Source organism: Sus scrofa, chromosome 4 (genome assembly GCF_054392235.1).
Source record: "Sus scrofa isolate SSC_HxYL_T2T_F1_AM1 chromosome 4, Sscrofa_HxYL_maternal_Yorkshire_Landrace_v2.0, whole genome shotgun sequence".
NCBI lineage: Eukaryota > Metazoa > Chordata > Mammalia > Artiodactyla > Suidae > Sus > Sus scrofa.
In genome coordinates this window covers 115,066,883-115,094,640 of record NC_139386.1, presented here as the reverse complement: position 1 = coordinate 115,094,640, position 27,758 = coordinate 115,066,883, and the positions used below count along the sequence as shown (strand labels likewise).

Here is a 27,758-nt window from a genome sequence, read left to right as displayed (position 1 = left end):
TCTGGCCAAGGCCGTTGGGTCCCTTATTCCACTGCGAGGGCTTCAGTGACTGCGACAGGGCCCAAAAGCACCCAGACCGTGGGGATCCGGGGCCAGGCTGGAGGCGGAGTGGTTAGGAGGCCCTAACAGTGTTTGGGGCCGCCTCCTCCTAGCAACGCCATCTCTCCACTCTTTCTTCCCCGGTCAGCGACAAGGAAACCGCAACAAAGTGATCAGCTTGGTGGGAAGGGGGCAAGGCGAGCGGCCAGAAAGGGCAGGCGGAGGTTAGAGGTCAGGGGTCGTGAGCGCTCCGGTGTCATCAGGACTGCAGTGGGAGGAGCTGCGGGCGTGGGGGAGGCGGGGAGCAGGGCCGAAGGGGGCGGGAGGGGATGGCGGCGGAGGCGCGCGACAGCGGCGCGCGGGCCGCGGGTGGGTAACGCGCCTGGCCTGGCTCGGCTCCGCAGAGAAAGGCAGAGCTCCTCGGCCGCCGGGGCCCTGCATCGAGCGGTTCGGCCCCGCGCCGCGCCCCGCCCACCCCGCCCCGCGAAGGGCGCGCCCGGGCGAGGCGGAGCCGGGAGGAAAAGGCGCCAGCGGAGAGTGGCGTTCGCTGCGAAGGCCGGAGGGAAACTGAGAGCCCCCGAGCCGCAGCCCGCTGGCGTGGAGGCAACTCCCTCCTCTAGGCACCTCTCGCCCGCCCCCGGCTGCAGGCCAAGGCCAGCGCCCCGCCCGGAGATGGGCAGACGCGTGGATGGCGTGGCTCCCAGCGCCGCCGCCAGATCGCAGGAGCCAGGCGCCGGGGCGCTGCGCTGAGGCTCCCGCTCGGCGCAGCCCAGGAAGCCTGCAGGTGTCCTTGGCCTCTCGGCCGCCGCGCGGGAGACTCCTTCGCCAGTGTCCAGAGCCCTGCTCCCGGGAGCTACCCCGCCCCCGAGGGTTGGCGCCGAGCAGGACGCCCCGTCTGAGGCCCCCCCGCCCCGGCGCGGCCCCCGCAGCGCAGCGCCCAGCCCAGCGCAGCTCCCCGCCGCTGCCGAGCCGCGGACGCAGGACCCGAGGCTCGCTCTGGCGGGCGCGCTTGTTTTCCTTCTGCCGCCTCGCCCTGCGCATCACCCGCCCGCCCGAACGCCGCTCTCCGCTCCGCCCCGCCTGCCATCTGTGCCCTGCGCTGGATTTATGAATGGGGGGAAGAGGCCACATGCCGCCGCCGCCGCCGCCGCCGCCGCCTCGTGTTGACCGCGCGCAGCCCGGGCCCGCGGAGCTCCGGCTGCCGTGAGAGCGTCGGCCCGGCTCCGGCAGCCGCTCGGAGGACTTGTTGCTGCTGCGCTGCCGCCGCCACCGCCGCCGTGGGGAAGCCGGCCTCTCCCGGGGCTCGGCGCGGACTGGGAGCCGGAGGGTGGCCCGTGTGAGTGTGAGCGCGCGCGCGCCCTGGACCCTCCCAGTGCGCCCGGACTGTGCGCTTCCCCATCTACTGGGGGAGGGGGAAGGGGGCGTGTCCCGGGGCCCGAGCGTTCGAGTGTCCAGTCCTAACCCCGGAGCGTGTGTGTGCTTGCCCCTGCCTCCCCGGACGCCTCGTTTGGGTCCTCGGCTCTCCTTTCCCCCCTTCTGCCTCCCTCCCCAGCTCTGCCTGCCCCAACCCCAACCACCTGTGCACCCGAGAAATCTAACTCCTCCCGCTCGGCGCCCCGGGGGGGAGGCAGGGGCAGGGCCAAGCCGCAGAGGGGGCCGCCGCCGCCTCCTGCCTCCTCCTCGTCTCCTCCCCCTCCCCCGTCTGACGCTGCCTCCTCGGGAAGGGTGTTTGGAGGGCAGCGGCCGCCCCAAGCCGAAGCCCCGCAGCGCTTCTTATGATCAGCTCGGTGTGTGTCTCCTCCTACCGCGGGCGCAAGTCGGGGAACAAGCCTCCGTCCAAAACATGTCTGAAGGAGGAGATGGCCAAGGGCGAGGCGTCGGAGAAGATCATCATCAACGTGGGCGGCACGCGACATGAGACCTACCGCAGCACCCTGCGCACCCTACCGGGCACCCGCCTCGCCTGGCTGGCCGATCCCGACGGCGGGGGCCGGCCTGAGTCCGATGGCGGCGGCGCAGGCAGCAGCGGCAGCAGCGGCGGCGGGGGCTGCGAGTTCTTCTTCGACCGGCACCCGGGCGTCTTCGCTTACGTGCTCAACTACTACCGCACCGGCAAGCTGCACTGCCCCGCCGACGTGTGCGGGCCTCTCTTCGAGGAGGAGCTCACCTTCTGGGGCATCGACGAGACCGACGTGGAGCCCTGCTGCTGGATGACCTACCGGCAGCACCGCGACGCCGAAGAGGCGCTGGACATCTTCGAGAGCCCGGACGGAGGCGGCGGGGCCGCGGGGCCCGGCGACGAGGCCGGCGACGAGGAGCGGGAGCTGGCCCTGCAGCGCCTGGGGCCCCACGAGGGAGGCGCGGGCCCCGGCGCCGGGTCCGGGGGCTGCCGCGGCTGGCAGCCCCGCATGTGGGCGCTCTTCGAGGATCCCTACTCCTCCCGGGCGGCCAGGGTAAGTGGCAGGAGCCTGCGTCTCCTCTCAGACCGAGACTGACTGACTTTCCCACCACCTCCCTCCCAATTCCCCCTGCCTTCCGTGGGACCCCAGGGGAATCGTCCATCCCCACCCCCTGCAGCTTCATCGGGAGCCAGCACACACTTGACTTACTACTTGGACCGAATCCCAGCTCTTGCTCTAAGGCATCCCCTCCCAGCATCCCAGCAAGAGCGGTGCCCTTAGCCGAGCTCATCCGCTCCCCCCGCCCCCTTCTTTCTGCACCTGCGCCTTCTCTACACCTACCCCCTGTTCCTCCCAAGGCCCAGAGAGCTGGAACTAGGCCTTGTGCTGTGGTCAGGCAGGGTTTAGGGGGAAAAGCTGTAGAGTGTAAGTGCCTGCTCTAGCTGGCCATTGGCTTTGCTGCTTCCTTGTGTCCCACCTCATCGAAATCCCCCACCACCACCACCACCCGCAGCAGCTCCGTGTGCTGGGAAAGATGAGTTCTAGAAAAAGGGACTTCAGTGCTTCAGCCGTAACAGACAGAACGAGAATCAGAACCCAGGCCTCTCATCCAGGCTGGGGAGAGCCCTTCATTCTCCCAGGGAGATAAATAAAAATGCCTGCCCCCATTCCATGCCCCTGAGGCTTCCTGGATCCCCAGGTCATCCTGGCCTCAGCAGGGATGAGGGGAGAGTCAGACAGGAAGAGCCTAATGTGCCGGGCCCTTCCGGCTCCCATAGCCAGTGGCCAGCCCCAGGCTGCCTGGTGATGAGCCCAGATTTGTTGCCGCTTCTTTCTTCCTGCTGCAGCACAAATTGGCTTCCCAGAAAGCCCTGGTTCAGGTTACTGCTTGAAATAGGTGTATGGGGTATGGGGGAGGGGGAGGAAAGAAGTGATTTAGGTCGACTTCGGCAAGATCTAGTCCCGTTCCACCACCCCCTCCCCAGGTCACTCCAGCTTCCCCTAACCCCTTAGCTGGAAGAGGGTCGTGGGGGAGAAAGGCTTGGGCATCTGGAAAAAAGACCCTGATGCACAGCTTTAGCTTCTTCAAAAAAGAGGCCCTGGGGTTGCAGGGGGGGTGCCTGATCCCATGACCGGCAGCCTGAAGCCTGGCTGGGGTCTGTGTGGGAGACAGATGTGCTGGGTCCGGGGACCGCCTCCTGCTGTGGACGCTGGTAGGTAGTTAGCGGTGACATCCCAAGTCGTCATGTTAATGAGTCTCAGAGCCCTGCCGGCCTCCCTGGCACCTCCTGTGCGGGGCCTCAGCCCAGTCATGGAAGGAAAAGTTCCACTCCCCCCGCCTGGCCCCCAGGGGAGGATAGGGGATTGGGAAATGGGGCTGTTGGGGGGGGGCAGGCTGGCATCTGTGCTCTACCAGGACACATGCATCTCTCGAGTGGAAGAGGAGGGAGGAGGAGAGGGCTCCGCTGGGTACCCTTCCCAAGGGCAGCCACTGGAAGGGCCGGGGCCCTTTTCAGGACTGACAGCAAAGCTAGGGTGCTGCCTGTGTTTCTTCCCCTGCAGCCCTGAGACCAGCTCAGAAGGCGAGGGCACAGTGGAGGCCTGGGCCGGCTGTGAGCTCCACGGGCTTCTCAGGCAGTTCTCTTAACCCTGCTAGTGTCCGCTCTTGGCCTCGAGGACGAGAGCAGAGAAGGTGCAGATCCTTGGGGCTCTTTCGAAGTTGGGGGTGAAGGGAGGAAGAGACAGATTTGGCTTGATGGAGCTGGGGGGGAAGGGGGCAAGCCAGGGAGGTGGTTAGGGGCCTGATTTCTGAGCATTCTGGGGTCTCTGAGGACCTTTCACCTGCTCAGGTTCCTCCCTCTTGGGTTCCCAGGGGCTGTACCATCAATGAGTGTCTCTTCTCCACTCAGTGCAGAGTGGTCCAGCAGGGGGGCTCTGCGGGTCAGCTCAGAGCCTGGTCAGCCCCCGAAAGTCCTCCCAGAGCCCGAGGTACTTGGCCCTCTTGATGTGGAATCACAGCAGCCAGGGCCATTCAGCTGAGGCCAGGATTTTGGGGGGCCGGGCTGGGTAAATTCTTCCCATTGAAGCACAATGAGAGTGAGAGCTGTTAAGTGTCTCGTCACAGATCCTTAACTAATAACAGAGCCCACGAAGCCCCGAATTTCCCACCTCTGGTTGTTCGTGCTGATGGGCACAGCTGGCTGGAGCTCTGGAGGCACCCATGCCAGAAGGGGTCTTGCCTCCTGCTCAGGAGCACTGGCAAAGGCGTGCCTTCAGCTGTTCCGAGGACACACGAGTGAGAGTACAAAAGTTTAAAACATGCATAACGACTGCTGCTTATTGAGCTCTCCATGTAGATGCTCTGCATTCATCTCAAATCCTCGCAGGACACTCACAGCAGAGGTGTCATCCCCAGGTAATAGATCGAGGCTGTGAGAGGGCAGACACCTTGCCTGAGGTCACCCAGCTGGAGAGTGGCAGGCTGTGACTCAAAGCCAGGGCTCCCTGACACCCCAGCCCTTGCTCCTCAGATCATGACATGTTCTTGCCACCAAATAAGGCTGTGTCTGAGGCAGCTCATTGGTTACTCTGGTCTGGGAGGTGTTCTGAGCTTCTGGACATCCTGTGGATGACATCAGAAAACCCAGGGACAGCTGGGGACATCAGAAGGGATGCTTACTCGGGTTATGCCTCCAGGCCTGAGGGTCTGAGGTGCAGGGGTTCTCGGGCTGTGCCCTCCCTGCCCTGTTTACCCCCGGCCAGTCATACACACGCCCCCAGTGCTGTCCCCTGGGGCTGTGTTCATACCTTCCCTCCCTCGGGGCCTCCCCCGCTGCCTCCCCAGCGGGGCCTGCAGCACTGCGATGGGCTTGGGGCGCTCACTGAGGGCTGGTGAGGGTAGTGGAGCAGCGCGCTGCCCTGGCATCTCTTCACTCTCAGCAGCTGGTCATTTGCGTGGCATGTTATACGAGGAGCAAAACAGATACAAACGGAACGTGAACTAGGCAATGGGAGCCTGTTGCCCAGCTACCAGCCTGGACTGAAGAGCCATCCTCCTTCGGGCAGGCCTGGGTGCTCACCCCACTCCCTTCACTGCGACGGGGCCCATGGGTGGCTGCTGCTGTGGTTCTGTTCCTGTAGCCTGAACTTGGAGCAAGCACGAGGGTCAGGCCAGTCTTGTCCCCATCTGCCCTCTGCCCGTGGGCCCGGGCAGAGCCAGGGCTTAGCAACAGTGAGGGTGGCTTCCCAGACTGAGGGGGAATGGTTTGGGTCTGGGCAGCATTCAGAGTTCTAGAATCAGGCCTTCCTCCTATTCTGAGGGCAGACAGGAGGCCTGATGCCTGGGACCCCAGGACCCTCACCCCCCTCACTCCCAGGCTCCAGAGGTCCCAGGGGCTGAGCTGGCTTTAGCCCAGTTATCAGCCCTATTAAGGATGACAGTCCTTCTCCTTCGGTGACATCAGTACCTGGACGGAGTTTTCCCATGATGCGGTCCTTCTGAGAAGAGGTGACCCCACGGGATCCCATGGCCTCAGGAAGGCAGCTGGAGCTGGGTTTTCACATTGATGGGGCATCCGCTATGTGTCAGGTGCTGGCACCTGCGATTTTTTTCCTAATATCTAACCCAAGTGGGGCAGGGATTCTTAACCTCCATTTACAGAGAAGGAAACTGAGGCACAGAGGGGGCTTTCTCAAGGTCACAACACTGGTGGGAGAACTAGGACCCAAACCCGGATCTCATGCGCTTACATCTGTGCTTGTCCCTCTGCTTCAGCCACCCTGGGTGGCTTCCACCTGGAGAAGGCCTCTGACTTCAGGGGCTGGGGGGCCCTCTCTCCTCCACCCAGCCCTTTCTTCACGCTCCCTCCAGACTAAAGCCCCGTCTCTTTGCTCCCTAGAATTGTTCATACCAGGTTTTGCTTCCTCTTTTCTTCCCTCGGGACTTAGAACAAAAGGAGAGGAGGCTTGATTAAGAGCAGAGACAGGGGTCCCCTGGCTCAGGCAGAGGGATGAAACCCAGGCCCCAGGCAGCCTCCTAGCCTCCTCCTCAATTTGTTGTCTGTTTTCCTCCCCGGTTCTGAACAGACCAACATTTGTCTCTGAACATCTTGTCTCTGGATGATGAGGTGTTTCTGTTTGTCACCGTTTGGGGTGGGGTGCAAAGTGGGGGAAAGGATGAAAAAACTTGGGCTATTTTGGAGAGTGGGGGGAAGGGCAGGCCGGAAGAGTCAGGCGAGCTGGGCCTTGGGAACAGGGCTTCCGCCTGTGGTCCGTGTCCGCCTGGGATGTGGGCACAGGGCACTCACGCCATCCTCGTTGGGCAGCCAGCCTGCCCCATCCTGGCCCAGCTCCCTGCTGGGGTTGTCTTCAGGCTGGGTGAAGGTTACCAGCCCCTGGCAGGGGTCCCGGACAGGCAGCAGGTGTGACCCACCCAGGAGAGCTGCTGGGTCTGAGAGCCCAGGTGCCTGAGAGCCCAGAGCCATTTGTCACCTCTGGTCCCAGTTGGTGAGGCTGATGACCTCCCCTGGTGACAGGCTCGCTAGGACCAGGAGAGGGAGCAGGCAGTCCCCTTGCCTTCAGTCATTCAGAAATCACGTATTGAACATTTGCTCCACACCAGACACCAGGCTGGCCTCGAGAAACAGCAACACGCTCAGAGGTGGTCCTTGTTCCTAAGGAGAGCCAGGTCAGGTGGACTAGGTAGCCGTTGGGGACAACTGGGTGACAAGAGATGATAACAATAATACAAAATAGATGGTGAGAAGTGAGACAATAGCCTTAAAAAAAATGAAGGCCAGGAGTTCCCGCTGTGGCACAGCAGGTTAAGAACCTGACTGCAGTGGCTCGGGTCGCTGCGGAGGTGTGGGTTCGCTCCCCGGTCCTGTGCGGTGGCTAAAAGGATCTTGTGTTGCCGCAGCTATGGCTCGGCTTCCATCCCTGGCCCCGGGAACTTCTATGTGCCGCGGTGTGGCCCTTAGAAAAAAAAGGAAAAAGTTCAGTAGGAGGTGAGAGAGGGAAGGGATAAATCCCGCCTCTGTGTGGGACAAGGTTATTTTATTTTATTTTATTTTTTGGAGGGGGTTGGTATGCAGGGAAGCGTCAAGGAGGAAATAGAAGTTAAGCTGGGGGGGCCCTGCACGGTAATGACTTGGCTCCCTTAAATAATTTTTAGAAGGAGGCAGGTTATAAATAAATAAATATTCATTGTGCGCAGGGCTTAGCTTAGCCCCACTGAGGTAGGGAAGAAGGGAATTTCCTGGCCAGGGGACCAGCCAGCTCAGACAGGACAGTGTGGGATGGAAGGTCTAAGGGGCAGGGGTGTTTTGATAGACAGGCACGAACCAGGAATTAGACTTGGCCAGATAAGTTCTTGGTTTGGTGACCTGGGACTGGGACTCATTGGCTCCAGGCAGCCCGGGTGCTGGCTTGGCGGGGTGGAGGGGGTGGTGGAGAGGCTGGCTCTGACACTGAAGCCAGGGGGTCTGGGCTGGGGATGGGAAGGCCCAGGGCTAGGGTGGGGTCCCTTGGCTGGGACCTGGACCTCTTAGTACAGGCCCTGACCCGGGAGCCCGGGGACAGTGCAGAGATGCAGTGCCTGCCACACTCCCTCTCCCTTCCTGCCGCTCAGCCCCCAGGGCTGCCCACTCCCTCGCCAGCGCTGCCTGGGCACTAGGATCTCGCTTCCCCGGAAGGCTGAGCCCCTCATCCCAAGCCTTCAGATCTTCCTCTGCAAGTGTCTTTGGCTGTGCTCTCGAATTTCTCTTCTCCTACACTTCATCCTTAATATAGGTTTTTGGGCATGAGTCTTCTTCTGTTTATCTGTCCATCTGTCTCCCTGGCCCTTCCTCCCTGGGCTCCCCTCCCCTGCTCCTGCTGATTGTATTCAGTTCCCAATGACTGGTGTCTGTCACCTCCTCCCCACCCCCAATCCCCACCCCAGCCTGCGCCAGCTTTCGGAGACACTCTAGGCTCTGTGCTGAGTTTTACAAATATCATTTCTTTGAATCCTTCAAACAACCCTATAAGGTCGATACTACTCTCATCCCTTCAGCGCATCAGGCTTGCTGTAGCCTCAGGGCCTTTGCACTGCCTGTTCCTGGGCCCTCTGGAGTTTCTTTGGATCGTCGCAGAGCTCCCTCTCTCGCTCCTTCAGGTCTCTTCTTAGCTATCACCTTGGCATTGAGGTCTTGCCTGACCACCCTATTTGAAAGGGCTCCCTGACTCTCACACTCCTGAATCCCTTTTCTCTTTATTTTTCTTCCTAATGCTTTCTACCATCGGCCATACCAGAGGTCCCGCTGGAATGGAAGGTCAAAGGGACAGGGGTGTTTTGTTTCCCACTGTCCCGCAGCACCCAGAACAGTGTCTGGCATACAGTAGGTGCTCAACTTTCCACTTTACAAGCAAAGATCCTCAGGCTCAGAGAGGTTAAGAAACTCGCCCAGGGTCTCCTGGGCAGTAACAGAGCCCGACTAGCACCCAGAAGTGTGTGACTCCACGTCGGTCGGCCAAGGTTGGGCAGAGGATGAGCTCCGTGAAGGGGGCTGGTCACAGGCTGGCCCACCAGCTGGAACACCTGAGCCTCTGGGGCCAGGTGGGTCCCCAGCAGGATACAGTGTGAGGGGCCTGAGGGAGCAGGAAGCTCGAAGGCGCCGTGCGCTGTGCCTCAAAGAGGTTAGGCAGCTGCTGTCCAGGGCGGCGAGCCCCTCCCGCGGCCTCCCAGCCAGCAGACGAGGAGCTGCTGCTGGCCCAGCCAGTGCACATGGGTTTCCGAAGCATCTATGCCCTGTGTTCCCACACGGGGGAGAGAACAGACAGCTTCGGCCACGGGCACCAGTCAGAGCCCCTTCTCCCCAGGCCTCAGCTTTATCATCTGTAAAACAGCAGAAGGGGAATTGGATTCAATAACCTTTCAAGTCCCCCCCCCGCTTTTTTTCCCCTCTTTCTTCCCTTTCACTTCTAAAAACCAAAGGCTTTGTGGTATTTTGGGCTCCAGCCCCAGCTCGCCCTCAGAAGCTGTGTGCGGGTGCTCCCGGAGGGCCCCTCAGCTCTGTCACCGTTTATTGAGCGCTTACTGTGCGCCAGGCACTGGCCGTGTCGAAGCTCATTTCATCCCACAATTACCGCTCCCGGGGGCACCAGTACTGTCCCATTTTGTAGCGAGGAAGCAGGCACAAGGCGCACCATTTCCCTGGATGACCGCCGGGCCAGGAAGAGGCACCCAGGCCTTCTGATTCCAGGGCTCCCTGGCGCTCCTGTGCCCTTGGCCTCAGCTCCCCAAGGCCATGCAGCCCCGTGAGTGGCGGGGCCAATGGAAAGCGCTCCGTGGAGCCCTGCCAGCTGGGCAGGCTGGCCCAGTGGGAGCTGAATAGGAAGCTCAGGTGTGAAGCCTTGACCTCCAAGCCGGGTGCTGTTGCTGCAGCTCCTGCCTCCTCCCTGGTCGCTTTTGTGTCTCAAATGAGAGTTGTGAGGCGTTCCCATTGTGGCTCAGTGGAAATGAATCTGACTAGCATCCACGAGGCCACAGGTTCGATCTCTGGCCTCGCTCAGTGGGTTAAGGATCTGGCGTTGCCGTGAGCTGTGGTGTAGGTCGAAGACGCAGCTCGGATCCTGCGTTGCTGCGGTGTAGGCCAGTGGCTACAGCTCCGATTCAACCCCTAGCCTGGGAACCACCATATGCCCCAGGTGCAGCCCCACCCCCCAAAAAAAGGGTTGTGAGAAAGCAAGCCGTATCCCTACCACCCAAGGGAAAAGCCCTGGCGAAAGGCACTAAGCAAGAGCACCGCTTACAAGGTAATTTGGTTTGGGGACTATCGTAGCGGAGAGGTGGATGGTTTGGGCCCTGAAGGGGGACCTGTAATCTCGGGACTCAGCTGGGGCAACGTGCCAGAACACAGACCCCTGCCCCTGTCATGGCTCAGCCTGTCTCCCTGGGGACTGAGGGCCTGCCGGGCGGGTGGGTGGCGGGGAGACTGAGGCCCCGTCTAGGTTTCATCAGGGAGCAGTGGATGGTCCCCACCTCTTTGATCAGAAGGGCCGAGAGGAAAGAACTGAACCGAGAGTCAGGAGCCCTGGCTTCAGTTTAATCCCGAGCGAGTCATTTGCCCTGTCTTGTGCCTCTGTTGCCCTGAGAAGGGGCGCATGTGGCTTCCCTTTACCCTTCCTTATGCTCTGAGAGGGTAGAGCTGAGGGGAGAAGTGAAGAGATGGTGGATGCTTCTGTGCTTTAGGTTTGTTTGTTTGTTTGTTTGTTTGCCCCACCCATGGCATATGGAAGTTCCTGGGCCATGGATCAAATCCAAGATGCAGCTGTGACACCGGCTCCTTAACCCACTGCTCTGGCCAGGGATCTCCGGTTATGTGTTTGTTTTGTTGTTGTTGTTGTTGCTGTTTAAAAAGCAAATGAGTGAACTGCAGGAATTCCGGGGGTTGTTCCTTAATGCAGGAGGGGTGGTTTGCACCCACTGGGCTTGCTGCAGAAGGAGCCCATGCGGCGGAATTGAGGAAGGCCCCTTGGCCCTGCAGGTGAGACGGGGCCTGGGGCCACAGCTGCCCCTCCCACCCCGGCCCTCCCCCTCCCCTGGTCCTCCCAGCACCTTCTGCTCAGCCCCTTGGCAGCTCTTCCTGAGCTTGTTTTTCCAAATCACTAATTAAGTTCACCCTGGGCTCCCAGGTGGGCCAACTCTCCTGGCTAACTTTTCCTCCGAGAGAGCAAGGTTCTGCTTCCCAAGCTTCCCGGCAGAGCTGGGGTATGCTGACCCCACTCCTTATCCCAACCCCTCTCTGCTGGCGCGGGGGGGTGCTAGGACTCGGGGTTCCCAGCATCACCATGGCCACTGGACAGGTGCCTCCACCAGCTGGTCTCTGGATGGCTCTGGAGAGCCCATAGGCTGCAGCTCTTTGCCTCATGCCCGTATCAGCCTCTCTTGTCTTGACAGCCCTTTTCTCAGGGGAAGAAAAGTGAAACCAGAAAAGGAACTTGAAATTCACCTTCACAGGGGAGAAGCAGGCAGGGGAAGCTCTAGGTGAAGCTGTCAAGTGGGACAGTGTGTCTGTGGTCTGCTACCCTCTTTCTCCCAACTGTGGATCTACTCAGCCTGTCCAAGTTCAAGTGTAAATAAGTCTTAGTGTGTGCTGAGTGTCGGTCCCAAGCCAAAGGCACACATTCCTCAGGGTGAAATAGCAGTCACCAGGGAGCTGGCTTGGAGCAATGTTGACAATTCAGACAAGACTTTCCTGGGTCTATGAATTGACCCTGTCTGGAGATGCGAAGAGAAGATCCAGCCCCCGAAATTGAACCGTGCTGAGTTCAGGTCTGGTTTCCACCCCTTCCAGGCTGTGTGACCTTAGGCAAGTATATAACCTCTCTGATCCTCAGTTCCTCCTTTGGAAAATGGGATGGCGAGGCCTGCCCTCACAGGGAGGACTGGAGGTGATAACACCTATGGAGTGCTTGCACAGAATAGACAGCTAGTGAACGCTCAATCCCTACGTTCCCTCCTCAGACTTGCTCCAGCTCCAGAAGCCCTTGAAGGGGCTCTTTCCTGCTTCATTTCCCCAGATTCCTCTGTATTCTCTACTGTGTTCTGCAGTACGAAGAACAAGGTGTGCCCTCCCCACCCCTCTCAGTGTGGATTCCCAGGAAGGATAGAGGTATCGTTAGACAGGGAACAATGCCATGGCCAGGTGGACGTCTGAATGGGGCAGGTGTGGGGGTTGCCAGGTGGTCATGGGGGCCACAGGTCCCTCATCGACCTATTTTTTTTTTGTTGCTGTTGTTGTTTTTCTGCCTTTTTCTGGGGCCGCTCCTGCAGCATATGAGGTTCCCAGGCTATGGGGTCGAATTGGAGCTGCAGCCAGCAGCCTATGCCGCAGGCACAGCAATGTGGGGTCCAAGCTGTGTCTTCGACCTATACCACAGCTCACGGCAACGCTGGATCCTTAACCCACTGAGCAAGGCCAGGGACCGAACCCGCAACCTCATGGTTCCCAGTCGGATTCGTTAACCACTGCGCCACGACGGGAACTCCCTCATCTACCTATTTAACTCAGCCCTCTGCTCCGGGAGGAAGCCAGACCCCACCCACAAGCAGGCCAGGCAGCCGCAGGGGGCGTGGACCCCACCTGACAGTGGTGAATGGCATCTCACGAATGACAGACAAAGGCTCCGTAATTGGTGTTATTACACATGCATTTCATCTCCATTCATAACGATTGGACACTTAAACCCAGCCGTTCGTCTGCTGAGTGCCGCTGTCATCATTCTAGCCGAGATCCCAGCAGCTGTCTGGATCAGCTGCTGCCACGCTCTGATCCCAGTGGGTGCAGTTTATTTTTTGTTGGTGCTCAGCGTCCCAGGAAATGTCAGTTCTTGGGAAGGGGAGGGGTGGCTCTTCTGGGCAGACCACCCTGTCTGCCGCTGTGGGACACGCTGTCTTCATTCAGATGCCGCTTACTCTCTGGGCAGTCGGCCGGGACATCCTAGGGTGAGAGGCGGGAGAGAGGGCCTGGAACTTGGGACTTGAGGAGGTGGGTCATGGCAGGAGCTTAATAGGCAGAAAGCCAGCCCTGTGTCTCTAGGCGTATTCCTCAATGCAGTGGATCTCACAATTAAGTGTGTATCAGAATTACCTAGAAGATTGTTGAAATATTACTGGGCCCTCCCCCCAGTATTTCTCATTCAGTGGGTGTGGGTGGGGCCCAAGAATGTGCCTTTCTGACTAGTTTCCAGGTGATGCTGATGCTGCTGGTCCTGGTCCTCACTTTGAGGAAGCTCCCTTTAAAGCCTAGTTCCTCCATGGAGTTCCTGTCCTGGCTCAGCGGAAACAAAGTATCCATGAGGACGTGGGTTCGATCCCTGGCCTCTCTCAGTGGGTTAGGGATCCAGCGTTGCCATGAGCTGTGGTGTAGGTCACAGACACGGCTCAGATCTGGTGTAGCTGCGGCTGGCAGCTACAGTTCCAATTCAACCCATAGCCTGGGAACTTCCTTATGTGCAGGTGCAACCCTACAAAGTCAAGGAAAAAAAAAAAAAAAAGCCTAGTTTCTTCCGGTGTGGTCTGTAAACAAGCAGCCTCAACCCGACAGCTTGTCAGAAATGCAGAATCACAGGCCCTGCACCGGACCTGAACCAGCATGGCATTTTTTAAAAAACTAACACGTCATTGATTCACAGTGTTGTGCCAATGTCTGCTGTAGAGGAAAACAACCCAGTCATACATATACACACATTTTCTTTTGCTCATTTCATCCCCCATCACGTTCTATCCCAAGAGCGTGAGCACAGTTCCCTGTGCTGTACAGCAGGACCTCCTGGCGCAGCCACAGAATGGCATTTTAACAAGGTTCCCAGAGGAGGTATTGAGCCATCACAGTTCAAGAAGCCTCAAAGCAGGACTGGGTTAGGGGTGGGCCGAGCTAGGCAGTAGGCAGGGCCAAGCAGCTGTAGTTCTTTCTTCCCGCCCTTCCAGCCAAGAGCAGCCTCTCACTTTGGTGCATCAAGGCAAGGATTGGGAAGTCTTGCCTGAACGCCTGCAAGCACATGGATGAGGAGGAGGCCCTTCCAGCCCCGGCCTGTAGACCTTAACCCCACCTCTCAACCCCCGCCCCCGCCCCCCCCCCACCCCCGGCAGATGGCCTGGTGCCCCACGCCCCCTCCCTCCACAAGCAGAGAGCGCCTCCGTCCCTGACCGCTGCCCTCGCTCTCCTCCCCACCCATAGGTGGTGGCCTTCACCTCTCTCTTCTTCATCCTGGTCTCCATCACCACCTTCTGCCTGGAGACCCACGAGGCCTTCAACATCGACCGCAACGTGACGGAGATCCACCGAGTGGGGAACACCACCAGCGTGCGCTTCCGACGGGAGGTGGAGACGGAGCCCATCCTGACCTACATCGAGGGCGTGTGCGTGCTGTGGTTCACGCTGGAGTTCCTGGTGCGCATCGTGTGCTGCCCCGACACGCTGGACTTCGTCAAGAACCTGCTCAACATCATCGATTTCGTGGCCATCCTCCCCTTCTACCTGGAAGTGGGGCTGAGCGGCCTGTCCTCCAAGGCGGCCCGTGACGTGCTGGGCTTCCTGCGCGTCGTGCGCTTCGTGCGCATCCTGCGCATCTTCAAGCTCACGCGCCACTTTGTGGGGCTGCGCGTTCTGGGCCACACGCTGCGCGCCAGCACCAACGAGTTCCTGCTGCTCATCATCTTCCTGGCCCTGGGCGTGCTCATCTTCGCCACCATGATCTACTACGCAGAGCGCATAGGCGCCCGGCCCTCCGACCCGCGGGGCAACGACCACACCGACTTCAAGAACATCCCCATCGGCTTCTGGTGGGCCGTGGTCACCATGACGACGCTGGGCTACGGGGACATGTACCCTAAGACGTGGTCCGGCATGCTGGTGGGGGCGCTGTGTGCGCTGGCTGGCGTGCTCACCATTGCCATGCCTGTGCCTGTCATTGTCAACAACTTCGGCATGTACTACTCCCTGGCCATGGCCAAGCAGAAGCTGCCTAAGAAACGCAAGAAGCACGTGCCTCGGCCGCCCCAGCTGGAGTCGCCCATTTACTGCAAGTCGCAGGAGACCTCGCCCAGGGACAGCACCTACAGCGATGCCAGCCCCCCTGCCCCAGAAGAGGGTCTGGTTGAGAGGAAGCGGGCAGGTGAGTTTGGGGGCTGGGAAGGCAAGCCAGCTCTCCTCCAGGGATCTCCAGGGAGGTTCTCAGGAGAAGCAGATCGTGGAATTTGGGATTGTGCTGCTACTGCTCTGGGCTTCCCTAAATATAAGGCGTGCCTTTCAGAGGGCACAGTATCACGGCTGCATCTCAAGTGTCTGGTTCTCCGATAGCTTCCTGAACGTCAGGCTCTGTGCATTGAGCATCCTCCCAAACGTAGGTAGCTGTGGGTAGTACAAGGGGCCGTAAATCAGAAGCCCAGGTTTCTAGGCTTATCTTGGCCAGTGTGCTGTGTGCCCTGAGACCAGTCACTCACCCTCTCTGGGCATAGACCCCTCATCTGTAAAACAGAAATGATTGTCATATCTTACCCCTAAGACTTTGCCAAGACCCCAACAAGTGGCAGATGTGAAAGCACTCCGAGAGGTTAAAAATGCTTTACAAATATCAGGCGCTGTCATTATTAGCCAGAGAGTTGGGCGGCTGTTCTTCTGAGGCACATCAATACGTGAATCATTTCTTTCCAAACGTTCGAGTCTGGTGTCTCTCAGCCTAATAAACGTGATAACGTAATGGCAGTGGGAGGCCGCCTTCTGTTTGGCACAAGCTGGATTTAGTCCGAGATTGCGTTTCACATGGGATGGAAGGGAACCAAGAGGGAGTAGCCAGACGGGGTTGGGAGAAGGGAAGAGACAGTTGGAAGAAACTGGTACCTGCATCCTGGAACGGCAGGGCCCGAGGGGCTGAAGGATGGGAAAGGCCACGCCAGGAAAGCTGCCTTCTGCCTGAGTCCAGAGGTGAAAGCAAACTGGCTTAATTCTTAGCAACGTGAAGTTAGGTTGAAGAGTGGGAACCCAACTCTTAGGCACGGGGTGGGCTCCTAAGGGAGGTATGGGATTCCTGGAAGCGGGGAGCACTGGATGCCAGGCCACTGGGGAGCTGGGGGTGGGCCCGGGCTGGGCTCTGAGAGCAGAGCATTCTCATGCCCTATCCAGGATACCCCCCTGTGCTGTCCTAAGCAGTGATGGATGCCCGGCATTCATGCCGGAGCCGCTCATTCCCTGGGGTCATCCAGGGGCCCAGGTCTTCCAGAGACCTTGCTAGAACATCACCCATCAGGCTCCCCTCTTCTCCCCCACCTAAGTGGTACCCCCTTCCCCGATCCCTGAACATAAATCTCCCAGCCATTGCCCCAGGGAATTTCAGCTCTACCCTGAGGTCCATTTGGGGCTCAGCGGGTAACTTCATATCAAAATGTACAAGTCCCAGGAGTTCCCATGGTGGCTCAGCGGAAATGAATCTGCCTACCATCCATGAGGACGTGGGTTCAATCCCTGGCCTCACTCAGTGGGTTAAGGATCTGGCATTGCCGTGAGCTGTGGTGTAGGTTGCAGATGTGGCTTGGATCTGGCATTGCTGTGGCTGTGGCCTAGGCCGGCAGCTACAGCTCCGATTTGACCCCTAGCCTGGGAACCTCCATATGCCATGGGTGCGGCCCTAAAAAGACAAATATATGTGCGTGCGTGCACATACACACACACCTCAGGCTGGCTCTGAAAAGTACATTTACCTATGGTCCCATCAGCCATGCCTCACCCTGACCCTAACTGCGTGGCCACAATAAGGGCCTTCCTGGTCACTGCCTTCCAACCAAAGCAGCCCCCCTTCTCCAGATCCAAGGGCTCAACTTCACCTGTCCTGCTGCCTGCCTGGCAGGGCAAGCCTCTTAGGACCTCTCTGGGTCCTCCCCAGACACAGGTGACACTCTGGCTTGGATGCCTGGTGATCAAGGGTACATGCCTTCAGGTGGTCCAGGGAGACAGCTGCGGAAGCCACAGCCTGTCAGTTTAGCCCTGGCAGCACCATCCCTCACCCCAGCGAGCCAGGCATTGTCCCAGGGAATGCAAACTCATCCCAGCGGCAGCCTGAGCCAGGCCCAAGGACGAAGCCGGCTCTGTGGGCTGACTTGAGCCAATCTCACAGGGCTAACTTGCAGCGTCCCTGCCTAGGGTATCTGTGGCCCCATCTCCAGGCAAGACTCTAGGCCAAGACTGGAAGGAAAGCCAGCATCCTATCCCCTGCCCCCAGGACCAGGCCCACTCCCCAGCTCTCTCAACGGTCTCCCTTTGGTTGGGGGAGTGATGCTTTTGGTGTGAGATCAGCCCTCATGTGGCCTCCTTTCTGTCTGCCCACTTTAATTTTTGCTTTTCAGGGCTGTACCCACAGCATATGGACGTTCCCAGGCAAGGAGTCAAAGTGGAGCTGCAGCTGCCGGCCTACACCACAGCCACAGCAACGCCAGATCCAAGCCTCGTCTGCAACCTACACCACAGTTCACGGCAACACTGGATCCTTAACCCACAGGTCAAGGCCAGGGATCGAACCCACATCCTCACGGGTACTAGTCAGGTTCATTACTGCTGAGCCACAACAGGACCTCTCTGTCTGCACCCTTTAGACTCCAAGCAGAACGGCGATGCCAATGCGGTGCTGTCAGATGAGGAGGGAGCCGGCCTCACCCAGCCCCTGGCCTCCGTCCCCACCCCTGAGGAGCGCCGGGCCCTGCGACGCTCTGGCACCCGAGACAGAAACAAGAAGGCAGCTGCCTGCTTCCTGCTCAGCGCTGGGGACTATGCCTGCGCCGATGGCAGTGTCCGGAAAGGTATGGCCCCCCAGGCTGGGCATGGGGGGAGCCCCCACGGACCTGAGTCTCCCCAGTGTCCCCCACGGAGCTTGAGGTCTCCTTCTCCTCTGAGGCCATGGCCACCATCTCCTCTGCCTTGGATGTGCCCCCGCTTTTAGGATGGGTCCCCTAATCTTCCAGTCCCTGGGTTAGAAAGGCCTGAGCCATGCCCAGGAGGTGCACAGAGCCCCCTGCCCGGGTGCCCACGGGGAAGACAAGTGCTGGAGGGTGAGGGGACCCCAGATCAGGCTTCTGGCCACCCCCCACGTCCATTTTATTGCCTTCTTTTCCTCTGGTTCCTGACCTTCAGGCTTGGTTCCACAAGGTCATTGCCAGCCCTCTCCTAAGCCTCCCTTAAACACAGCTTGGATGGAGTAAATAGTCCCAGGAGAGGCCAAAATCGTTCAGGAGTCGGGGTGAGAATGGGGTGCTGGTGTGAGGTCTTCAGAGAGCCTGGCACAGGCCCCACCTCCTCCCTCCTGCCCTGGGGGGCCTGGAGCCCAGCTCCGCAAGCCCCTGGCATGTGACTGTCCTCTCCAGGTAGAGCCAGACGGTGACCAGCGGGTGGGGGTGGGCAGGGAGAGTGGGTCCCGACTGAGGTGTGTTCCGAAGGGCTTGGAGAGTTCAAGGGCAGGCTGAAGTTCCATCAGCAGGCCCCATGGAGATGCCCGGCTGGGGAGCCCGGGATTCCTGGCTGGGAAGAGCAGGGCTGCTGGGGACCAGTGCGGCTGAGAACCAGGACTCTCAAGACCAGGAGTCCCTTCTGCCCAACTCCTGATCACGTTTTTGTCTTTCTTGCCCTGTTCCTGTGACCTCGGCTCTCTAAACAGCCTGCCTGGTTTCAGGACAACTCCTAGCTCTTTCCCCCTAAGAGCTCTTCCCTGGGTTCACTGGCCACTTCCTAACTAGCCTTCTTTCAGCCTGACATGCCCCCCGCATCACTTCCCAGAGCAAAACCAGGTAGAGGGAGGAGGGGCAGGGGCTGCTGGCGGATAGCCTGTGATGCCTCTGTCTCTCCCACCCCCACCCCAAGGATGTCCCCTGGCCGGCCCCAGCCCAGGCAGCCTCTAGGGCACTTTCCCAGGCTCCTTTCCCGGTCTGCTCAGCACCACTGTCCCCATGGGCTCCCCGGGGCCCCCTGACCCTAACCAAGCCTTGAGAGGCATGGGTCCTGCTTTGCTGGGCGTGTGTCCTATTGGGTGGCAGGAGCAGGAGCAGCTGCCTGGAGCCTGGAGGTGGCCCAGAGGCCCAGCTCAAGGGCGGCAGATGGATGGTGCTCAGGCCACATACACCCTCCCCTGTGTTCTGGTCAGCCCCTGCTCCCAGGTAGCCCAGTCCTTGGCTCTGGGCGTGCCTATCCCTCTTGCCCCCTGCTCCCCCAGACACGCTGTGGCTCTCGCTGTGTCCTGGTGCAAACCCAGAACCCTGCTCGGGCTGGAGCACACTAAGTGGAGGCATAGAAGGTGGGGTAGAGGGGATCCCCACTGCCCATGAAAGATGTGAGCGAACAGGGCTGAGTGCTGAGCAGCCGCGTTTTCATCCGGGGTGGTGAAGGGCTCAGTGGAAGTGAGGTTTGGAGGATGCTGTGAGGTGCAAGTCAGAGCAGGGACCAGGGCAGGTGGCACCTGCTCAAGGGGCAGCCTGTGTGGGGCAGGGGAGCCTGCATCCCACCGTGGCATCTCTGGGTGCTTGTGGGGCCCGGCTGCTCTATTTTCAAGATGCCTCCACACTGCTTCTTGGCAACAAGCATGTAGCTCAGCCAATTAGAGTGACCTTCGAGAGGGAACAGGTGGGTTGCTGGGAAACAGGCCCTGCTAAGCAAGCGTGGCAATTAGCATCGCCAAACTCCCAGTGCGCACTCGGCAACCTGCCCCGTGCCAGACCACGCCGCGCTTCTCTGCGCTCAGGCGACATTCCGGCTCAGGAGTGAGTGGGCCCACGCCTCCTCCAGCCACCAGCACAGACCCCAGGTGACCCTGTAGGTGCCCATGTGACAGAGTGTGAACTCCCTGGGAGGCAAATGACGGGTGCTAAGTAGGACTTCTTCCTCTTTTTTTTTTTCTTTTCTTTTTAGGGCCACACCCGTGGCATGTGAAAGTTCCCAGGCTAGGGGTTGAATCGGAGCTACAGCTGCCGGCCTACACCACAGCCACAGCGACAGCCACGTGGGAACTAAGCTACATCTTCGACATACATACAGTTTACAGCAACGCTGGATCCTTAACCCACTGAGCGAGGCCAGGGATTGAACCCGCATCCTCATGGACACTAGCTGGGTTCGTTACCGCTGAGCCACAATGGGAACTCAGGGCTTCTTAAGAAGGGTCGAGGAGAAGGGTGCTGAGGGCTGTGGGGTCTTTGTGCAACTGGAGGGAAATTTACCCGGGAACAAGGACAGGGCAAAGGTCTGCTGAGTGTGGGGCCCTTAGGCTCCATCTAGAGATCAGAGAACGTCAGGGAGCCTCTCCCAGGTGGATCAGACCCTGCCACCCTGCCCCAGGGCTGCCTGCCCTGTGGGGTCCCCGGAACATGGATCCCAGGGAGCGTCTCAGGCTCGGAGCTGCGCCCCTCTGACCCATGTGCCTTTTCTTCACCAAGGCTGTGAAAAGTCCCGGAGTCTAAACAACATAGCAGGAGCGGCTGGAACCAGTCTGGGGCTGTCTCCACTGGCATCGCGATACAGCTCACCCTACCCTCCAAGAAAGCTCCTGCTCTCCCACCCCTTCCACCCCCTCACCAGCCCACCCCCTGGACACCCAGCCCCGTAGCCTCTCCCTGGCTCTGCACCCACCCCTGGGTGCACACGCACAGACAGGCACACTTGCGTGCCTCCAGCCCTCACCCCCTGCCCCCCTCCCCGGGCCTGCGGGAGCCGGCAGGATGCAGAACTCAGGCCCCCGAGCCTCTCAGCACCCAGCACCCAGCTCCCCCAAACACTCATCTCTGGAGCCCGAGAGCAAGGGGGGATTACTTCCGGGGCTTCTCCCCCGCTGGCCCCCATCCCGAGCAGAAGGTGCCGTCACCCCCGAGGACTGTGTCTCTGGGCCCTGCCTCGCCATCAGGGTCCCACCTTCATCACAGCCAATGTATTTCCATTCCTCGGGGCCCTTCCACCAGGGACCAAACAGCCTGCCACTGAACATCTGTCTGTCTGTCTGTCCGTCCCACACCGAGATCAGCCTGGAATAAGGCGTCCTCTGGGACGTCTCTGCTGGTGTGTGGGGGTTTGACTCCTCCGGGGAGCAGAACCACCTGACGGTCTCCAGCCCTAGTGCAGGGCACGGGGAGTGGGGGGGTGTTCCTAGACTCGGAGCCCCACGATTGGCTGCCTAGGCGCAGGGATGCCCTCCTCTCAGAGCGGCCCCGGCAGCAGAGCCCAGCAGCCCATCTGCACCCCGAGCCGCAGCATCGCTCGTCACGCTGCTTCCTCTGCTTCCCGACAGTTCTTCCTCTCCCGCTCCCTCCAACTCGCAGCCCTGCCTCTGAGTCACCTGCCGCTCCCACCCAGCCTCTGCGCTCCTATCACTGCCAGAACCGGAGACTCATCTAATTTCTATAATTAAGTGTATTCATTTACCTAACGAGCCCGGGAGCACAACAGGTTTGTGAGTCACTGAGTGAGCAGAAGTGCACCCTGGGCTGGGGCAGCTGAGGGGACGTGTAGGGACAGAAGCCATCCTGCCCCCGCCCGCTCCTGCACGGGCGCCCCGCCACACCCGGGGTGGCCGAGCCGCAGGGGGGCCCTCCCTGGCCCACCAGGACCTCCTCAGCCCAGGAACCCGAATCACCTCCACCGAGACCTTCCCTGCTTCACCTGATGGGAATTAGACCTGACAGCAGAGCTGTGCGCCTGGCAATTTTTAGAGGCAGATTATGCAACTTTGTGGAAGGAGTGACTAAGGCCCATGTCTGCTCCTTCCACGGTGGGCAGAGATAGGAATGGCCAGACAGCAGGAGGCTGGGGACTCTGGAGGCCACCCCAAAAGGTGAACTGGGCAGAAAGGTCAGATCATGTCACGGGCTTGAGGGGCAGCTGTGAAACGCCTGTTCCAAGAGCATCGGCATTTCAGTGTCTCCTTCAGCCTTGGGCAGACACAGGAGGGTCCTTTCCAGAAAAGTCTGTCCAAGGTGGGTACTGGGTTACCCCAGCCCTGCTGTGGTCTGGGGGGCGTGCCTCCTGCTTGCTCTCAGAATGAAGTGTCCCTAAGGGCTGAGAAGATACAAGGGTATCCATGTCACCACTCCTCAGAAGGGGACACAGGGACAAGGAAGCCCTATGGAGCAGGACGGAGACCAGGGTACCTCCCTCCCCACCCCCAGCCCCATTTGAGAGCCCGGCTTCCCCGGGAGGATGCGTTTGGTCCTGCCCCCGCGGGGCTCCCTGGCACTGGGGTCCTGGCTCCGACGGGGATACGGTGAGCTGGGGGCCGGGTTAGCATGAGCACCACAGCGGTTCTCTCCTTGGATTTGCCTTTCTGGTTCAGGGAACCGAGGCGGCTATTTCTGTGGCAGCCCTCAAGTTGTCAGGAGCCCGTTTCCACGGCACCACCGCCTCCTCCCCTCTCCCCTCCCACAGGAACGGGCACGCGCACGGCACCCCCACGGTGGGCACAGATGTCCCTGGGCGACGTGAGGCAGGAGTGCCAGGCTGGAGCCCCTGGTGTCTTGGGAGGTGGGCCCTCACCCCCCACCCCCAGCCCCCCTGGCTTCTGTAGGGTTGACCTAGGCCTGAGCTAACGGGAGAGCTGATCCGCTGCCTGCCCCGGCTGCTCTTAGGGCTCTGCGCAGGGGCTCAGCGAGTCCTGGGGTTTACGGAGCCCCGCTGAACACCGGGCCCCTCCGGGGAGGCGGCTATCCGCACAGGCCTCAGGCTTGCCCAGGCCTCGGGCCTCCCCCATCAGGAGAAGGCTGCCCCTCCCACCCACAGCCTGAGAGCGCAGTTCGCTTTACCTTAGATCTGGACTTGGGTCTATACCCATTACTGTGGCTTCTAAAAGCCTGTCCTTCCCCTGCAGCAGGGGCCAAGCCCCTCCCTGTAGAGCAGAGAAGTGGCCCAGGTAGGAGTTGTTACCCCTCCAGTTTGTACCAGGGCTGGTGACACTCCTAGAGGTCACTTCTCAGCCCCCAGGGCTTCTGAGGGGCGTGGCCCTGAACTGGAGCCAGAGGGGAAGGTGCCTGATCAGCCCAGAGCCCAGGCTGCCTGGGACTCAGAGAGGAGGCTGCATAACAGTCCAAGGCCCAGGACTGCCTTCTCACAGAGCTTTCTGGAAAGGAGGGCCTCCTTTGCCCTGGCCAGAGAGCATCACCTTCCACAGTCTCTTCCCCCACCGCAGCCTCCTGCCTGCCCGGCCTGTGCCCCAGCTGGGAAGGGAGCGGGAGGGAAGCCCAGGCCACTGCTCTCGGGGGCTGAGGAGGAGAGGCTGAGGGGTTGGGTTTCCCGGCCGCCCTTCCTGAGATGGGCGCATGCGTCCTCCCTGCCCTTCCCCTGCAGCAGCCACCCTCCAGCTCCTGGGACTCTGTCCCTGCCAGATTGAGGAAGGGGGCTGGCCCGACATGACAGCACACCCAGGAGCTCTGCTCCCCAGCCCTCTGGGATGATGGACTAGCCCCGGGTGGTGATGGCAGATGGAGCTGTGTTACAGGGCACACAGGCTGGCCAGGCAGCAGCCCCGCGATGGCCTGTGGGCTCTGAGCCCTGCCAGGACCCTCCCTCATGGCCTCCATGCCAGGCTGCGGAGCTGTGGTCCCTCTTCCCACCGCACTGCAGCTTTGAGGACCCCAGGGCTCCTGGGTCCCAGAGTTCCTGACCTGAGCAGGCATGGGGGTGAGCCATAACATCAGCATGGGGCCCAGCGCTGGGTGGCAGAGGGGTGATGAAGTCTCACCCCCTTTCCTCCCTATCCTTGCTCTTCTGGCCTCTTACTCCTGGGCCCCATGCCTTCCAGCTCCGCTCCCACCTCCTAGCCCACAGCCTGTGGGTTGGCAGCTGCCCTCCTTCTAACATCTCATTGTTTCTCCTTCTCTCTGGCTGAACTCCTTCCCCCCCGAGAAGGCAATGTTGAGCCGAAAGCGTGCGTCCCGGTGTCTCACACCTGTGCTCTTTAAACACAGAGACCTGCCAAGACGCCCTCTCGTCCAACTATGCCCAGGCTGAAGTCCTCACACTCTCTTAAAGCGGCACCAACGGGAGAGAGACAGGCAGACAGACAGAAAGCCAGAGGCTTAGGGCAACTCTGGAATCCAGGCAAGACTCTTTCGCTGGGAAAGCCTCAGATATCCTTGTTTGCACAGGACTGACGGAAAAACCTCCCATGTGACCCTCAGGGCCCAGAGCCATCGGGTCTGATGTTCTTGTTCTGTTGTACATTGAAGAGCTATATATGCACATATAGTATCTATATGCATACATACTATACTATTGTGTGGTGTGCACGTGCTCTTGGTGGTCTGTCTTCTTTGTTAGGCTGTGTCTCCCCGGACCCTTGCCCAGCCCCCATGCCCAGCCCCTTCCCCTTACTGATTCCATTACCTATGGAATGTCCCAGGTAAAATGCACCTGCAAACTGCCAGTCCAGCTGGGTGGCCCCAGGCTGGACTCTCCCTTTGGGGAGCGGTTCCCCTGTGGGCCAGAGGCCTGCAGAAGGCTGGATTGCACCCTCCCCTCGGGGTCACTGCTTCACCAGCCCCATCCCACCGCAGATTGGGGCTCTACCTCCCACCCCTGCCCCAGTTGTTGGGGGACTTCGGGGCTCCACTGCAGCTTCTCCTCCTCCTCCCACCTTCCATGTCCTTGACTGAAGGGGTGTTTTGTCTTTTTTTTTTTTTTTCCCCGTTCTGTCTCCTTCGTCCATTTGTTTCCAAAGATGCTGCTGGGCAGACGGGCAGGGAAGGGGTCTGTCTGCCCATCTGGCTCAGGGGTCCGAGAAGGGGAAGCCGCAGGCGAGCGGAGACCAGTTGCAATACTGTACTTCCTGGCTGGTGGCCAGAGGATGCGTGCAATAGCAGAGGCCAGGTGCCCCCTTCGACCTTGGCCTCTGCCCCTGCCTCGGCCCTCCTTCCCCACTCCCAGCCCGCCCTGCCCCTCCGTGGTGTTGGTTGTCCTTTTCTAAAGCTGACCCCTCGTGCGTCTGAGGCTTGCCTAGGCTGGGCCCCTCCGCCCTGTCCGCACGTCTTTGACTGTCATGCTGTGCTCAAGCCCAATAAAGACATCTGGAGCGTCCTGATGCACCTGCCGTGTGAGCGACTGCCTCTGCCTCTCCTTTCTGCGCCCGTGGGGACCTCCCCAGCCCCCAGCTCCGGAGAAATGCACCCCACTCCCAGCCTTACTCTGCCCCACCAGGAATGGGCAGTGCAGCCCAAGCCCTGCATTTAGAGCCAGACAGCAAATGCTCAGAGAGGAAGAGGGATCTGGCCAAGGTCCTGCCAAAAGGGCTCGGCCAGGACCCTGGGCTCCCAGGCAGTGATCGACACTGCTGCCACCCGTCCCCCACTGTAACATGGAAGAAGAGACTTGTTCATTGAAGTCCGCTGTATTCCTGCCTGTTTTGCAGGGGGGGCTCCCCTCCTCCCCCACATCGCACCAGTTCTATGTGGGCCAAGGCCCTGGGGATGCCAGAGTCATCGTGGTGACTGGATGACGAACTGAGGCTGAGGAGGGCCTGGAGGCGCAACTGGGGTTGCTTAGGGCTGGGGAGGGAGCACATCCTGGGCCCAGGTAGGATCGGGGTGGCGGTGAGTGTGGACCTCGCCATGGTTGCCCTCACAGTCACACAGGAACACGGGTGGGGCTGGCTTCAGGGCCGTGCCACCTATGCCATCGCTTAGAAGGGCCCACAACTGACCTAATGCTCAGCTGTACTGACAATTATCCGAGAAAGGCCCTGCGTTTTCATTTTGCACTGGGCTCTGGGTGATGGACCAGGCCTGGGTGCATGTTTGCTTTCCTTACACTTGATTTCAGGAGTAAACTTGGAGTCAGAGGGGCCTCAGTTCAGAGTCTTATTTTTAATTTTTAAAATTTTGATTTCTTTTCTTTTTAGGGCCTCACCTGTGCCATATTGAGGTTCCCAGGCTAGGGGTCAAATCAGAGTTGCAGCTCCTGTCCTGCACCACAGCTCAGGGCAACGCTGGATCCTTAACCCACTGAGTGAGGCCAGGGATCGAACCCGCATCCTTATGGATACTAGTCGGGTTCTTAACCCACTGAGCCACAATGGGAACTCTCAGAGTCTTGATCTGCCACTTCCTAGCTAGGTAACTTGGTTTCCCCGAACCTCAGTTTCCCTGCCTGTAGGATGGGGTGATGATGCCTCTGTCTCATAGACAGAGCGTGTAAAGGCCCAGCTTGGTGTCTTCCGTCCACAGTAGATACACAATAAGCGTAGCCCCCTCCTCACCCTGCCTCCTGGTACTGCCAGCTTTTCTGCACGGATTTCTGAGGTTGCCTTGTCCAGTCACAGCAGGAAAGGACAGGAGCACCCCAAGGAGCAGGGGGTGAGGATGGCAGGGACGAGGGGCAGGAAGATGGGGGGCTGAGGGGAAGCCTGTTGCTGAAACATAACAGAAAATCAGACTTGGAGCCTGGACAAGCAGAGGCAAGGCGATGGCAGGCAGCCAGTTGTCAATTAAAGATAAAATCTCTCCTCCAGCAGTGGAGGGCAAGTTGGGGTGGTGGCCCCCCCACCTCAGACAGGAGAAAGCCATTTGCAGCCAGGCTCGCCTCGGAGAAGCTTGGCCGGGCGATAATGGAATGGGACGCACTGCTGGCTCCGTAATGATATGATGCATCAGGCCCACGTCCAAAACGGTGTTGTTTTTTGGTAGATCAACGTGGAACCATTTCGTGGTCAGGGGCCGAGCACCCAGCAAGCAGCGCAGGGGTAGTCAGTGTCAGGATGGGCCTGAGGGCACCCAAAGAGATGCAGTCGGGGTCCTCGGTGGCACCCTCAGGCCCTGGGAGAGGGGAGGGCAGGGAGCAGGAGGGCAGAGTGCAGTGAGAGAAGCAAGATCCTGCCCCCTCCCCCCCTCCTCGGGCAAACAGCAGGCAGTGATGTCAAGAAGAGAGGCTCTGGCTCCCTCTGGTCCTCGAAGCTGGAGCGGAGCCCAAACTAGGGAGCAGGTTCAAAGGGCAGGATGCTGCGGGCGTGGAGATGGGCGCTGGGAGTCAGGCAGAGGAGCTGGAGTTGAGGTTCCATCGTTTCCCGGCTGTGTGACCCTAGACAGGTTACAAACCCTGTGTGAACCTCTATTTTCTCTTCTGTAAAATGGGAGCAATAATGGAATCACCCTCTTGAAGTTGTTGGGAGAATTCAGTGAGGGGAGGCTTGTGACATCCTTAGCCCTGTGCCTGACACTAAACATCATCTACAGATACTGGGGTAGGGGAGGAGCTCACCCCAATGACAGATGACTGGCTGGTTGGGTGGCCTCACCCAAGTGGGTGCTATGAATTCCCTTATCTCTTGGGGAAGGAATAAGAGTCAGAGTCTGGGTGATAATACCGAACAGCTCACCTTTATTCAGCGTTAGGCAGCCCCTCTGATGCGCCTAAATACCATTCTGAGCTTGGTGTGGTCCTCATTTCATTTCAGAGAAGACGACCCCAGCACAGCAATGTCAGATCATTTCTCCAAGGTCACACAGCCACTAAGCGGTAAAGCTGGGATTTGAACCCAAGCCATCTGGCTCTGGGCGCCCCACACTTAGCTGCTGCCTAAATGGAATAGGGCTTCTAGATCCTCACACCGAGGGTATAGATTTGTGCTTTTTAACGTTTTTCATTTCCTTAATCGCTATTGATCCTCATTGCAAAGGTATTCTTTTCCCCTTTTTTAGGTAAGAAAACCAAGGCTTGAGGAAGTAAGTGGTTTGCTCCGCCTCCTCCCCCCCATCACCTAAAAGGGAAAAAAGGATGTCTTCTCACCTCGTGAATTAATTAGCATGACGTAACAGCCGGCTCGGGGCGAGAT

The 27,758-nt window shown here is 59.6% G+C and overlaps 1 protein-coding gene and 1 long non-coding RNA gene across 5 annotated transcripts in view; one reads left to right on the top strand and one right to left on the bottom strand.

Moving 5' to 3' along the window:
* Positions 1 to 2,346, bottom strand: part of LOC146404204 (uncharacterized) — a 3,557-nt gene extending 1,211 nt beyond the window's left edge. The window contains exon 1 of the long non-coding RNA XR_014844572.1: positions 2,207 to 2,346. This is a non-coding gene — a long non-coding RNA (uncharacterized LOC146404204). The remainder of the gene's footprint in view (positions 1 to 2,206) is intronic.
* Positions 411 to 27,758, top strand: KCNC4 (potassium voltage-gated channel subfamily C member 4). Of its 4 annotated transcripts, none has more exons than XM_085023702.1 (4): positions 411 to 2,492; positions 14,159 to 15,095; positions 17,566 to 17,769; positions 27,625 to 27,758. In XM_085023702.1, exons 1-4 carry the CDS (start codon positions 1,815 to 1,817, stop codon positions 27,642 to 27,644), a joined length of 1,839 nt encoding a protein of 612 aa, XP_084879828.1. In that variant the 5' UTR covers positions 411 to 1,814; the 3' UTR covers positions 27,645 to 27,758. The 4 variants fall into 4 exon arrangements, with proteins under 4 accessions (XP_084879828.1, XP_020945708.1, XP_020945707.1 ...); XM_021090049.2 differs by lacking the exon at positions 27,625 to 27,758 and adding an exon at positions 23,902 to 25,017; XM_021090048.2 differs by lacking the exon at positions 27,625 to 27,758 and adding an exon at positions 20,389 to 25,017.